This window comes from Eucalyptus grandis, chromosome 6 (assembly GCF_016545825.1).
Source record: "Eucalyptus grandis isolate ANBG69807.140 chromosome 6, ASM1654582v1, whole genome shotgun sequence".
Lineage (NCBI taxonomy): Eukaryota > Viridiplantae > Streptophyta > Magnoliopsida > Myrtales > Myrtaceae > Eucalyptus > Eucalyptus grandis.
The window spans coordinates 13,384,537-13,396,749 of record NC_052617.1 but is presented as its reverse complement, the minus strand read 5'-3'; the positions used below and the strand labels follow the sequence as shown (position 1 = coordinate 13,396,749).

Below are 12,213 nucleotides of genomic sequence, written 5' to 3'. Positions count from 1 at the left end.
TTCCTGATCCATGTCGACCGAGAGATCCATTCTGCTCCACTTTGTCCGGAGGGTGATCACCAGGAGAGTGACAGTTTGCGAGGAGAGACCGCAGATTAGGCCTATCCACAAACCCTGCGCAAGAAACAGAGCACAAAGTTGAGTTGATGAATCTGAAGTTTCAAAGCAGGACCATTCACTATTCAGAGGAGTGCTCATCCAAAGGTTGCTTTCACCTTGACATGTAAATTCAACTTGAACCCGAGAAGGACTGCGATCAGAACCCCGATGCAGTAGAACGTCACGAAGTTGACGTACACGGCCAAATGTTGCCACCCACATCCCCGAGCCACACCTGACTCGACAAAAAGTTGGCTCTCGTCAGTCAGTGACCAGAAGAGGATAGGAAGCAAGTTGGAATGAGCTTGGGGTAGGCCCTTCGTTCACATTCTGCAACAATTGTACCTGATAAGACCCCTTGGACAGAATCAATCGCGATGGAGATGGCAAGTAGGGGCGTCATCGAGCCGAATTCTGCTATGATGGAGGTGCTGCCGCTGAACAGGCCCGCCCAAACATTGTGTCCAGAGGCTAAAGCCAGTACAAATGCTACTGCTAGCAAGAAAGAGAGCTTAAGCGACACGACCATTGCGTTCTTTGCTCGGTCAATGTTGCCGGCTCCCAATTCATTGGACACCCTTGTGCTGCACGGCCCTTCCTCTTTTAGCAGATTAATAAAAATGGAACTCAAAACACCAAGCCATCAGAGGAAGTAAGATGATAACAAAGGCAACAAGTGTGCTTACAAACCTTGCCGCAGCACTGAGTCCAGATGTAATCATGTAAGCAATAGTTTCCGTGTTCACACTACAAATTTCAAAGCAAAGGACGGACATGAGAACTGAGAATGATAGTTTTATCCCTCTGCAACAGGAAATGCAGAAGCATTACAAGATAGGTGGCAGAGATACCTACCACATTGCAATCAAGGAAGTAGTTGTTTCAGAGTTCTTCATTAGTCCTGCAAGGAAAACCAGAATCTCGAAGGCCCAATATTCCAAGCTGATGAGGACAGTAGACCGCGTAAGAAAATTAATATGCATATTAAACATTTTCATCAGAAGATTATCAACTTGTCAAATATGTTTAGGACACATTAGGATGATGAAATGAATGGTCAAACTATTCTTTCCCACATGCTCCTTCAGCAACATATGAACGTGAAAATTAGATCTCAATGTGACATGAAGCATCAAAAGTTCTTTGAGAGAGAAGTCATGCTTAGAATTCTGCTAGTTTATCAAATAATTATAGGCAGATAAGTCGCTAGAAGTGTTAAGCATCGATGATGAGTTCAACAAGATAAATGACAGATAAGAATTCTTGAAGCTCACGTACCAAACCATTGCAGCCGAAGGCAATGCCAATCTCAAATTAGTGAAGATATAGCTGAATGACTCGAAGGAAATTCCTTCCCATGAATTCTTGCAACGCTTTGAACAAGTCATGTAAATGGCCAACGCAAGAACTGAAAGCCACAAAGAAATTGAAGCCGCCAAAGGAGCTCCCTCAAAACCAAGCACTGTCCCGTGGACCAAGGCATACGCAATGCCTATGTGAATAACAAACGGAACAACCGACAACATCACCAGTGGGAATACAATACTTTGCGTCTGCAAGAACCTCAGGATATTCTGCAAAATCCCATACGCGAAAATTCCCGGGATCAGGAATTTCATGTAGAGAGCTGCCGTTTTCGCAATTTGCGAATCTTGATGAAGCAGGATCAATACAGGCTCAGTGTAGAACCAAAATATGGAGATTAGGGTGGAGAAGAACAATGAAACAATGCAGGAAGCTTGCAGATGAATTCCCAATGTTCGATATAACTTCGCACCAAATCCTTGTCCGCACAGTGTTTCAAGTGCTCCACTCGAGCCAGTCTAAGAAGAAAAGAGAGTGAAAAAACTAAGTATACACAATTTGCATGAAATGTGCCATCATGCATGTAGAGTAGTCATTTCATAGTAAAACTCAGATTGACTCTTCGTCATGTCCATCGACGAGTTAGTTATAAAACTTCCATGTCATTGCACAGTCTATGCAGCCCTCTATTATTTCTTATCTGCAGTTATTGATCTATGAAGTCTACTTTACCATACTGATATCATACTATCCGAGTTTAGAATCTCAAGCTGGATTGATCTTTGGTTTGTGATTACTGTCACATGTCGAGTCTCCACAATTTACCCGATGAGAAGTTGAACTCGCAGCTTTGGGAGCAAAGGAAAGAGTATACTACCTAACAGTTACCCTTCGTCGGAGGAATCTAAAGTCCATGATGGGGCCCCTACTGCAATGTTTATGTGGAAAAAAATTCATAAAAACATTAGTAATGACACTAACATCTGTTACAAAAATATTTCTGTTGAAATGTGGACGGTACACTTCATTGTCCTGGGTGAGTGCAACGACCGGGGCATGAGCGGCTAGGCACAACTTGCTCTTTCTGGGAAGATTTCTAAAAGGAGGTAAAGAACAGATTGGATACGCATTCATCAGACGGCCGTCGGGCGAAACAATATAAATATCGAGGATTACAATAAGTGGAAGAAGAAACCAAAAGCTGGCTAGGTACATGCACGAGCAACAATCACATGCCTGGCTAGGATTTTTTCACTATCTAAGGTCTCATCGCTATTGTTATTTTGTTCGTATGCTAGCTGAGAGGTTCCCACGATGATGATTTCTCTATTAATTTTATCAAGTTGCTGGTCACCTTATCTCATTGATCAAAATATTTATCGTATATTTTTACCCAAAATGAGATGGTAATGTCCTTCCTTTTCTCTTGTGAACAGCTTAACTTGTATTTTTAGGTTACAGCACTAGCCAATCACTACTAGTGGCAAGTAAGTAGAATGATAAAAGCAGACATGGCCTCTTTTGATTGCATGGATCCATGCTATGAATCTATAATGTTGTAACCGGCAAGACAAAATTATACATATAAAGAACATCTATCGATAGATTGTCTGAAAGACCTCTCAAAAAACACCAAATGGGGGGAAAGCCTCTTTGCCAAGAGGCGTAAACATGCTCAAGTGAAAGGCTATCGACTAAGTTGATAGTAACTTTGCGATCCAAGTTTGCTGATGCGTTCGGGCTAATGCTTAGATTGAGTCATATCGGGATATGAGTCGGGCTCAAGCGTTTTCGAGGACTGCCCCTTTTAAAGACTGCCCGACAAAGATCTTTGGGCCTTAAGGGACTACGCGGCCGCCACGCCTATGATCAACTTAACTACCGAGTTCCTATCCACAGGACTCAAATGGTGATTATGAGAGGGCGCGAAGCTATAGAAGCAAAATGGGACTCCAACGAAATGTAATAATAACCTGTGTATCCTGAATCTTATGCATATTCTTTTTTTCTCTGTTTTATTTTTCCGTTTCCTAATATTTTAAGGCCATGTGGTATGTACATCAAAGTTGAATATCCTTTCTTTTCTTATACTAGGAAAAAAGTAACTAAAGTCAGATACTTTATATGTATATTATATTTAAAGAGAACAGAGGGAAAGCAGAAGTTGCCGCAGTGGACAGTTTACCATGAAGGCGAAGCCGGTGACAGTGGCCCAGGAGTTGGCAAGGGTGGCGCCGGCGAGCTCAGGCTTACCGAGGTGGCCGGCGAACATGACAGAGGCCAAGGGGATGCCGTAGTAGGAGAGGTTGCTCAGGATCATGGGCATCGAGAACAGCACTTGCCTCTTGGCTTCTTGCAAGTCCAGCGCCCTTTGCCACCATCTGAGCCTCCTCGTGATGGAGCCATCTCCTCCTCCTCCTCCTCCTCCTCCTTCTCCGTCTTCTTCATGTCGAGCGGGTTGAAGCATGGTCGAGGAACGGTCTGAAGCCATCGTCTCCCTTCGATGATGGCGAGCTGGACGTGCTTTATCTCCTCTTCTTATTCACCTCCGCCTCCAGCTTTGTCACTGGTTCTGGAGCAACTACTGATCCTCCTCGTCGTTTCTCAGGTCCTTTTATTTATTTTTTTGGTAAGGAATCTCAGGTCCTTTTATGTTCCCTCCATTAGTCCAAAAAGGAAGATGGCGACGGCGAAAGAAGGAAATCATCGAAACCTTATCGTCATATTCTTTTCTGTAGTCTTTTTTCTTTTCTCTTTTGCTTTTCGATATTAAATTCGACGCCTGGAGTTGGCACGGGCGAATCGCAGTGTTGACTGTACCAAGGCTTTCATTTTGAACGGCCATACCAAAATGGGAAAATTATTAAAAAAATTCTGAACATATCGTACACATACTAATTTAATCATAAATTTATTTTTTAGACTAATTGAGTCTTAAATATTTTATAATTATTCCCAATCAGTCCATCCAGCCAAAGTTGATCAGCCGGCACTGGCAACCATTTTTTAATAATATTTTATTTATTTTATTATTTATTTATTTTTCCTCTTTTCTTTTTTTTTTTTTTTCCCTTCTCTCTCTTCTTTCTTCCTCCCTTCTCCCTCCTTCTTCCTTTGGCTCTGGTGACCAGCGGGCTCTCCTCGCCAGTCAGCGAGCTTGAGCCCAACGACGGTGGGGCAAGCCCTTGCTGAATTTAATGAGGGCTCGCCTCAAGCGACGACCGCGAGGCGAGCCCTCACTAGATCTGATGAGGGGCGCTCGTTGTCACATTTGGCAAGGCCCTCCTCGTCTAATCTGGTGAGGGCTTGCCTCGCCCAACGACCGCGAGGGGAGCCCTTGCTAGATCTAGCAGGGGCTCACCCTGCCGTTGCTAGGTATGACCATGCCGACTAGCGAGGCGAGCCCGTCGGATCACCTCGCAAGACCTAGCGACGGTGGGGCTCACCTCACTAGTGGCTGGGCGAGCTAGCCCTCACCCAACGACGGCGAGGTGAGCTAGCTCGGCAGCCTCAGTTCGGTGATCAGCCAGCCCTTCCCTCTGGCTAGTCGTTGGAGCCAAAGGCAGAAGGAAGGAGGAGAGAAGAGGAGGAATGAGGGAGAGGGAGAAGGAAAAAAAAAAAAAAAAAAAAAAAAGAAAAAAAAAAAAAAATTAATAAAATATTATTAGAAAAAGGTCACTAGCACCGACCGGCTGCCACGTCGGCGTCGGTCGGCCATTTTTGATTGGATGGACTGATCCAGAATAATTGTAAAAAGTTTAGGACTCAATTGGTCAAAAAAATAAATTTATGACTAAATTGACGCAATTGTAATAGGTTTATGACTTTTTGTGGTAATTTTCTCGTATCAAAATTGACTGCTAAAACGATATAAATACATACTCAGCCAACAAAATTTTATTGAAATGTGCTCTATTGCCATCATCGAAAGGGTGGACGGTCTTAAAATCGATCTAGATTTTACATAGAATTTGAAACTTGTGTTATCGAAATCGATTTTCTAATTTTTGAAATTTGGAACCTATGCTTGAATCTAAAAATACCTTGTCAATTGATTCCAAAATTCATCGGGAATCATCCAATTTCTTCTTCTTTCTTTTCATTTTTTGTGAAGTAAAATGAAGAGTCCTATTTGTCAACAATAATGATTAATGAAGGATTGACATGCAAAATAAAATAAATAATTCAAAACACATAACTGTGGTTCATTGATTTCCAATTTGGTTCTTACTTAGGAACCAGAAACCCAATCCCATAATACGGGTTTTACTTTTTTTGGAACTAAACTAGTAATCGTAGGAACCTCAAGCCGGATCGGTTACTATGGCCGATTTGATTCTATTTTCAAGTAGAGCGAAGAAAAGTAAAGGAAATAGATATGATCTCTTAGTTTTTCTAAAAATGTGTTAAGATATTTAAATATTGAATTACGTCTTAATTCAAGAGCTTTAATTTGTAGAGTAATCAGTAGTTATCATACAATATTTCAACATGTTAATTTTAATAGAAAAAATTAAAAACTAATTTCTTGATACGCAGGCAAGTTGCCATTATGATTGGCGTGGTCCTTTTTTGCCTAATATTAAGTGTGGACATATTTAATTGGGAAGACAAATAGAGCCTGGAAAGATTTAAACTATAGACATTCAACTCTGGTATCAAATGAGAATTTGTAGAATCACTGTTTTAAAAATTTAAACTGTTAGAAAAATGCATGATTTTATATTTAATTATTTCAACACTCACCATCGCACTTAGTTTGATTTTTTTTTTTTGTACAGTACTAAACGTGGACATATTTAATTGAGGATACAAATGGGATCTAGAAAGATTTGAATTAAGAACGTCTAGCTCTAATACCATTTCAAATTTTGTAGGACCACAACTGACCGTTTAAAAAGCTTAAACTATTAGAACAATGCGTGCTTTAATATTTAATTATTTCAATAGAGAAATTCCTCAATTGCTTATTGATTAATATTTTTCTCAATATTGATTACTATTTAGAAAAGTAGAAAATCCACAAATTTTTAAACTTTTTGGCTATGCGACACCAATAAGCCAAACTCTTTTTCATCTTGCCAATACCCTAAATAGCAACCTAGAAATATATCGAATCCCAACTCTGTCCATAATGACCATTAAAAGTCTCACGCGACATTTGGTGAAGTTATGTATTATGGAAGAAAGTTCAATATAGTTTGTGGGATTTTTCTCTTATTAAAAGATTGGAGCAAGAGATGGCAATTTGAGGGAAAAATTTCTTAATCAATTATAAAACTATGGCATGGATGCCAATTTAGTTGGAAACTTTTCTAGCTTGCCAATATAGTCCTAAAATATTTCTGTTCAAATGTGGACGGTACACTTCATTGTCCTGGGTGAGTGTAACGACCGGGGCATGAGCGGCTAGGCACAACTTGCTCTTTCTGGGAAGATTTCTAAAAGGAGGTAAACAACAGATTGGATTCGCATTCATCAGGCGGCCATCGGGCGAAACAAAATAAATATCAAGGATTACGATAAGTGGAAGAAGAAACCAAAAGCTGGCTAGGTACATGCACGAGCAACAATCACATGCCTGGCTAGGATTTTTTCACTATCTAAGGTCTCATCGCTATTGTTATTTTGTTCGTATGCTAGCTGACAAGGTTCCCACGATGACGATTTCTCTATTAATTTGACCAAGTTGCTGGTCACCTTATCTCATTGATCAAAATATTTATTTGTATATTTTTACTCAAAATGAGATGGTAATGTCCTTTCTTTTCTCTTGTGAACAGCTTAACTTTTATTTTTAGGGTACAGCACTAGCCAATCACTACTAGTGGCAAATAAGTAGAATGATAAAAGCAGACATGGACTCTTTTGATTTGAACTAAACGTGGACATATTTAATTGATGATACAAATGGAATCTAGAAAGATTTGAACTAAGAACGTCTAGCTCTAATACCATTTCAAATTTTGTAGGACTATAACCGACTGTTTAAAAAGCTTAAACTGTTAGAAAAATGCGTAATTTAATATTTAATTATTTCAATAGAGAAATTCCTCAATTGCTTATTAATTACTATTTAGAAAAGTAGAAAATCCATAATTTTTAAACTTTAAGGCTATGCGACACCAATAAGCCAAACTCTTTTTTCATCTGGCCAATATCCTAAATAGTAACCTAGAAATATATCGAATCCCAACTCTGTCCATAATGACCATTAAAAGTCTCACACGACATTTGGAGAAGTTATGTATTATGGAAGAAAGTTCAATATAGTTTGTGGGATTTTTCTCTTATTAAAAGATTGGAGCAAGAGATGGCAATTTGAGGGAAAATTTTCCCAATCAATTATAAAACTATGGCACGGATGCCAATTTAGTTTGAAACTTTTCTAGCTTGCCAATATAGTCCTAAATTTTGGGCAAAACTCCACTATAATCCTTATAGTCAACTTTTACCGCAGATCACTAACACAGTGATCCAACTATCGTTGATGTCCTACATGGTGTACTACCACGTCACCAATTTCCCTCAAAAGTTGATCAAAATAACTACATTGAAATCTCACTCAAAAATCTAGAATAAAATTAGCAAAAGTGAAAAAATTTAAGAGTGAATTGATATTCGTACAATAAATTTAGAAGTGACTAGACAATTTTTACTTTTTAAATGGGACATACTAATGATGCCATTATTCTTGGTATTTGTCCACAGGTGTAACCCAAATTCCACATTAGGGTGGTCTCTAAGGATGTCTGAAATGACTACAAGTAGGCCAGCTCTCCCACCAACACCTATCATTTCGCTTGCCACTTACTCGGAAAAAAATAGATGCATCATAAGTCCTTGACTACCCCAAGAGCATTCTAGTCCACCACGCAATGACAGACATCCTCAATTCATCCACATTCCATCTCGTCTCTCGGCTAAAATAGGATGCCTCACCATGTGCAAAAATGACCGGTTATAGTGAAGTTCTTGCAAATTTACGTCGGTTGTAGGTCATTTATAGGTCCAAAAGATAACTCACAACTAGGGGTGAGCGTGGTTCCGGGTAGAACCGGGAACCGGAACCGAACCGGAGGAGGTTCCGGTTCGGTTCCCGGTTCTAAGGGGACCGGTTCCGGTTCCTGGTTCCCATAGGAACCGGAACCTAAGGAACCGAAACCGGCAAAGTTAAAATATAAAAACTCTAATCCCTTCCGCGCGAATTTCCCCCTTCAATTTTCCCCCTTTCCCTTTCTTTTTCTCTCTCTCTTTTCTCCCCTTTTTCCTCCTCACGTCACTTCCTACCCCCCACTTTTTCTTTTCCCTCTCTCTCTCTCCTCTTTCCTCCTCTCTCGGCCCGAACCCTCCCACCTCTTCTTCTTCTTCTTCTTCTTCCTTCCTCTCGCCGCTTGCTGCTTCACCCACCACCACACCGCCGCCCCACGCCCTACTCACCACCACCTCTTGGCCACCGAACCCCCACCACCCATTGCTCGTCCGACAAGCCGTCTCACCGTTGAGCCCGACAAGCTGTCTTGCCGTCCGTGCCACCGTGAGGCACCACCGCCGTCCCCTAAGCCACCGTCACCACCTCTTGCTGCCGCTTGCTCGGCCGTCCAGGCCGTTGTTGCTCCGAACCGTCACCACCTCCGCCCGAACCCGGAACTGTTAGGTTAAGCCCCAAATTAATTTACCCTAGTCTCGGTTCCCACTTTCACTTCGCACTTCCTCTCGTCTCGCCCGACGTTGCTCACTATGCTCCGTGCTCGCCCTCGACAAGTTCCTCGACGAATCTCCACACGGAGTCGGGCCTCAAGTCCCTCGACGAGTTCTTCTCCGGCAAGACCTACATCTCCGGGTAAAGCTCGTCTACAAGAAGCCGGCGAAGAAGACGACCGCATCCCCATCTTCGTCGGCTCGGAGGACCTCGCGTGGAACCATGTATCATCCCACTAGAGGCAGCATTCGCGGTGGCAAAGACCGTAAGCTCTCTCTCTCTCTGCATTGTTCTTTTTAAGCTCTTGAGCATTTGTGTTGTATTCTCTTTGCTCGATTCGAAAGCGCGGGGCTTTGAAGCTTGGGCTGGCTTTCGCCTCCTGGACAACGAGATTCTCATCCTCAAGGTCTGTCCCTCTCTTTGGATGTCGATGGCTTTGGTTGGATTTGCTAGGGCTCGTGGCGCGGGTTTACTTGTTGTTGGGGGCTTCTGTGCTTCGGCTCGTGCGTGAGGGTTTCTTTTGAATCTTAATTTGGGGTCCGTGCATTGATGGGGGTTTTGATGGGATTTCGTTTGTTTTTCTATTTTGTGATGGTAGGAGGAGATGCAGAGGACGAATTTGGAGCTAGAGTCGTATAAGGAGAATATAAAGGAGAATCAAGAGAAGATTAAGCTCAACAAGCAACTCCCTTACTTAGTCGGCAGTATTCTACTCTTTAATGTTTAATGTATGCTTCTACTTTGGGCAGGATGCAAGGATATTGATGATGCCCTGCACTATACAGCCCTTTCCAATGGAAATTTTGAAGTTGGAGTTCGTATCCTTAGTTGGGCTTTCCCAGGGCTTCACATTTAGATTTAACATAGTTGTGACTTAAGATTAATCCTGCCATAATGGTTTTTCTAGATTCGTTTGCATAGGAAAGTTCATGGCCTGTATTCCGGTAAACAGAAGTTGAAGTTGATGTCATGTCAGAATACTTAAATTAATGGATATAGAGCCTCATCTAGTTCGGTTCTGTTTCTTCCCAATCCTTCTGTGGATTTTTATTTTCTTTAATCTTGACTAGTTGCTTATGAAACTTCTACTTATCCTGTAAGTATATGTTTTGATAATAACTTCTCTGGTGCACCCTGTTTGTTATCGAGCATATTCAAGGAGTATTTATCAATTTTGTCCTTCACTTTGTAGTAAGTGCCACCATCTTCTGAGGTGGTCTTGCCTTGACAAGGATGCCTTTCTTTTTACTGAGTCCTTTTGCATTACCTTCTTGCCGTGGCATTGTCTGGCAGAAATGTTTTGTTGATTCTAGTGAGTGAGGCTTTCTTGGGCCAAGTTACTTTTAGCTGCTTTTGTCGTTCCTAATTTCCTCTTTTGGTCCTTCCTTGAGCTGGGTAGAGATAATTCCTATGCCTTTTGTTTCTGCACATATTTTCCCCTCAAATTTCTGAACTTGATCTCCAAAATCTCTGACAAACTCTCAGCAACTTGATTTACAAGCTTTATCTAGTCTATCAATTTTTCGAGCATGGTTCGATTTGACTCCATGTTGATGGGGTCCAAGTCAATTTTGTTCCGCACTAAGGTACCCTGGCATTCACATACTAAGGAGTAAAGAGTTCAAGGGCCCACAATTTCAACAATTTGAATTTTTGGTTTTTGAAGACTTAGCCAGGAATTTTTCTTTAATGTTAGTCACCTAGATATTGCCGACGTGACAAATTTTTTGCACCCTTCCACACCACTCGATGATGAGGCTATGCAAAGGGGCACTTCTGTTTACCTTGTTGAGCGCTGCATTGACAAGCTTCCAAAGCCTTTGACAGAAGGTAATATGACATTTAGAGCTGTAAAATGTCTCTTTAACATCAGAGAAAAGACTGATTGTGGTTAATCCATGGTCCTGCCTATATCAAACTTAACATGTGAATTTATGTTGTAGATATATGTTCACTTCGGGTAGATGTGGAGAGATTGGCTTTTTCTGTTATCTGGGTATGTTTCTTGTTCTATCTTCATCATTTGCTGTGCTCTTTTTGGTAAAGAGGATTGCATGTCCATTAACCGCCATCACCATACTACACTAAATGATAGCTCATGTGCTTACTAATCATGAATTGTCGGCCCTGTGTATACCAATATATTGATTGATCTTCCCATGAAAGGAGAACAATCTTGTTTACTACCCATTTTCAGGAAATGTGAAGCAGATATAATATCCACAAGATATACAAAAAGCATTATTAAATCATGTGCAGCTCTGTCTTATATTGAAGCTCAGACAAGGATGGATGACAGGTAATCATGTAAATGTTGAGAAGGCTATTCCTCTATTCATATGAGCTCTTTTCTGGTGTATAACCTCTCACATATTGTACTAAACTTGTTCTGATTAATCAACATGCTATTTCCACATGACTTATCCTCTGTTCAATAAATTTTCACGTTAGCATAATTCGGCAGTTCCTATTCTTGCTGTTGAGTCTTTCATGAGTCTTCCATTTTTTTAAACTAAAAATGAAAAAAAAAAAAAAAAAAACTCGTTGGAACCTGTTGGAACCTGTTAGAACCTGGAACCGACCCCGGAACCTGTAACAGGGTAGGTTCCAGGTTCTTGGTTTTGACGGGTAGGTTCCAGGTTCCAAAAAATGAGGAACTTGTACCCGAGGGTAGGTTCCAGGTTCCAAGCGGAACCTGTAAGGAACCGGGAACCGCTCACCCCTACTCACAACCTATGAGATGATCTTTATTTATAGATATTTACGGACTTAAAAAGATATTTTACAAAATGTGAGAATTTTATGGAGCATTGCCAACTTTTATGAAAATCTAAGCTATTAGATGAAGTCATGAGTTTACATTTAATTACTCTAACACTCCCATCATGTTCAGTTTGTTTTTTGTCCTTGTACTAAGCATGAAAATTTAATTGGGAAAGTAAATGGGTCTAGAAAGATTTAAATTCAAGATCTTCAACCCCGATACCATATGAGAATTTTGTGGGACAATTGCTAACTAAGGGTGTGCATGGTCCGGACGGGCGGTTCTCAACTTAGAATCGGGAACAGCTAGCTAAGGACCGGTTCTAAAAAATTGAAATCGAAAT

The 12,213-nt window shown here is 41.0% G+C and overlaps 2 protein-coding genes across 2 annotated transcripts; one reads left to right on the top strand and one right to left on the bottom strand.

Annotated features, from left to right (window-relative positions):
• Positions 1-4,057, bottom strand: LOC104451519 (protein DETOXIFICATION 18; the record flags this gene model as incomplete). Its single annotated transcript, XM_039314361.1, has 7 exons — positions 3,590-4,057; positions 1,378-1,922; positions 955-1,041; positions 790-846; positions 445-683; positions 216-334; positions 1-114 (listed from the first exon to the last, which is right to left on the bottom strand). Coding segments are annotated over exons 1-7 (1,467 nt in total), but the record flags the coding sequence as incomplete, so codon positions are not given.
• A 5,076-nt stretch (positions 4,058-9,133) lies between these two features.
• On the top strand, positions 9,134-11,525 carry LOC104448467 (exosome complex exonuclease RRP44 homolog A-like). The gene is made up of 5 exons (XM_039315042.1): positions 9,134-9,371; positions 9,856-9,924; positions 10,811-10,936; positions 11,050-11,102; positions 11,304-11,525. Exons 1-5 carry the CDS (start codon positions 9,329-9,331, stop codon positions 11,310-11,312), a joined length of 300 nt encoding a protein of 99 aa, XP_039170976.1. The 5' UTR covers positions 9,134-9,328; the 3' UTR covers positions 11,313-11,525.
• Positions 11,526-12,213: the final 688 nt, after the last annotated feature.

Excerpts from the sequence above, each read along its gene's own strand:
- LOC104448467 (XM_039315042.1), top strand. The coding sequence starts at position 9,329 with ATGTATCATCCCACTAGAGGCAGCATTCGCGGTGGCAAAGACC. Across the intron at positions 9,372-9,855 it reads CATTCGCGGTGGCAAAGACC|GATGCAAGGATATTGATGAT; the intron begins GTAAGCTCTCTC and ends TACTTTGGGCAG. Across the intron at positions 10,937-11,049 it reads TCCAAAGCCTTTGACAGAAG|ATATATGTTCACTTCGGGTA; the intron begins GTAATATGACAT and ends TTTATGTTGTAG.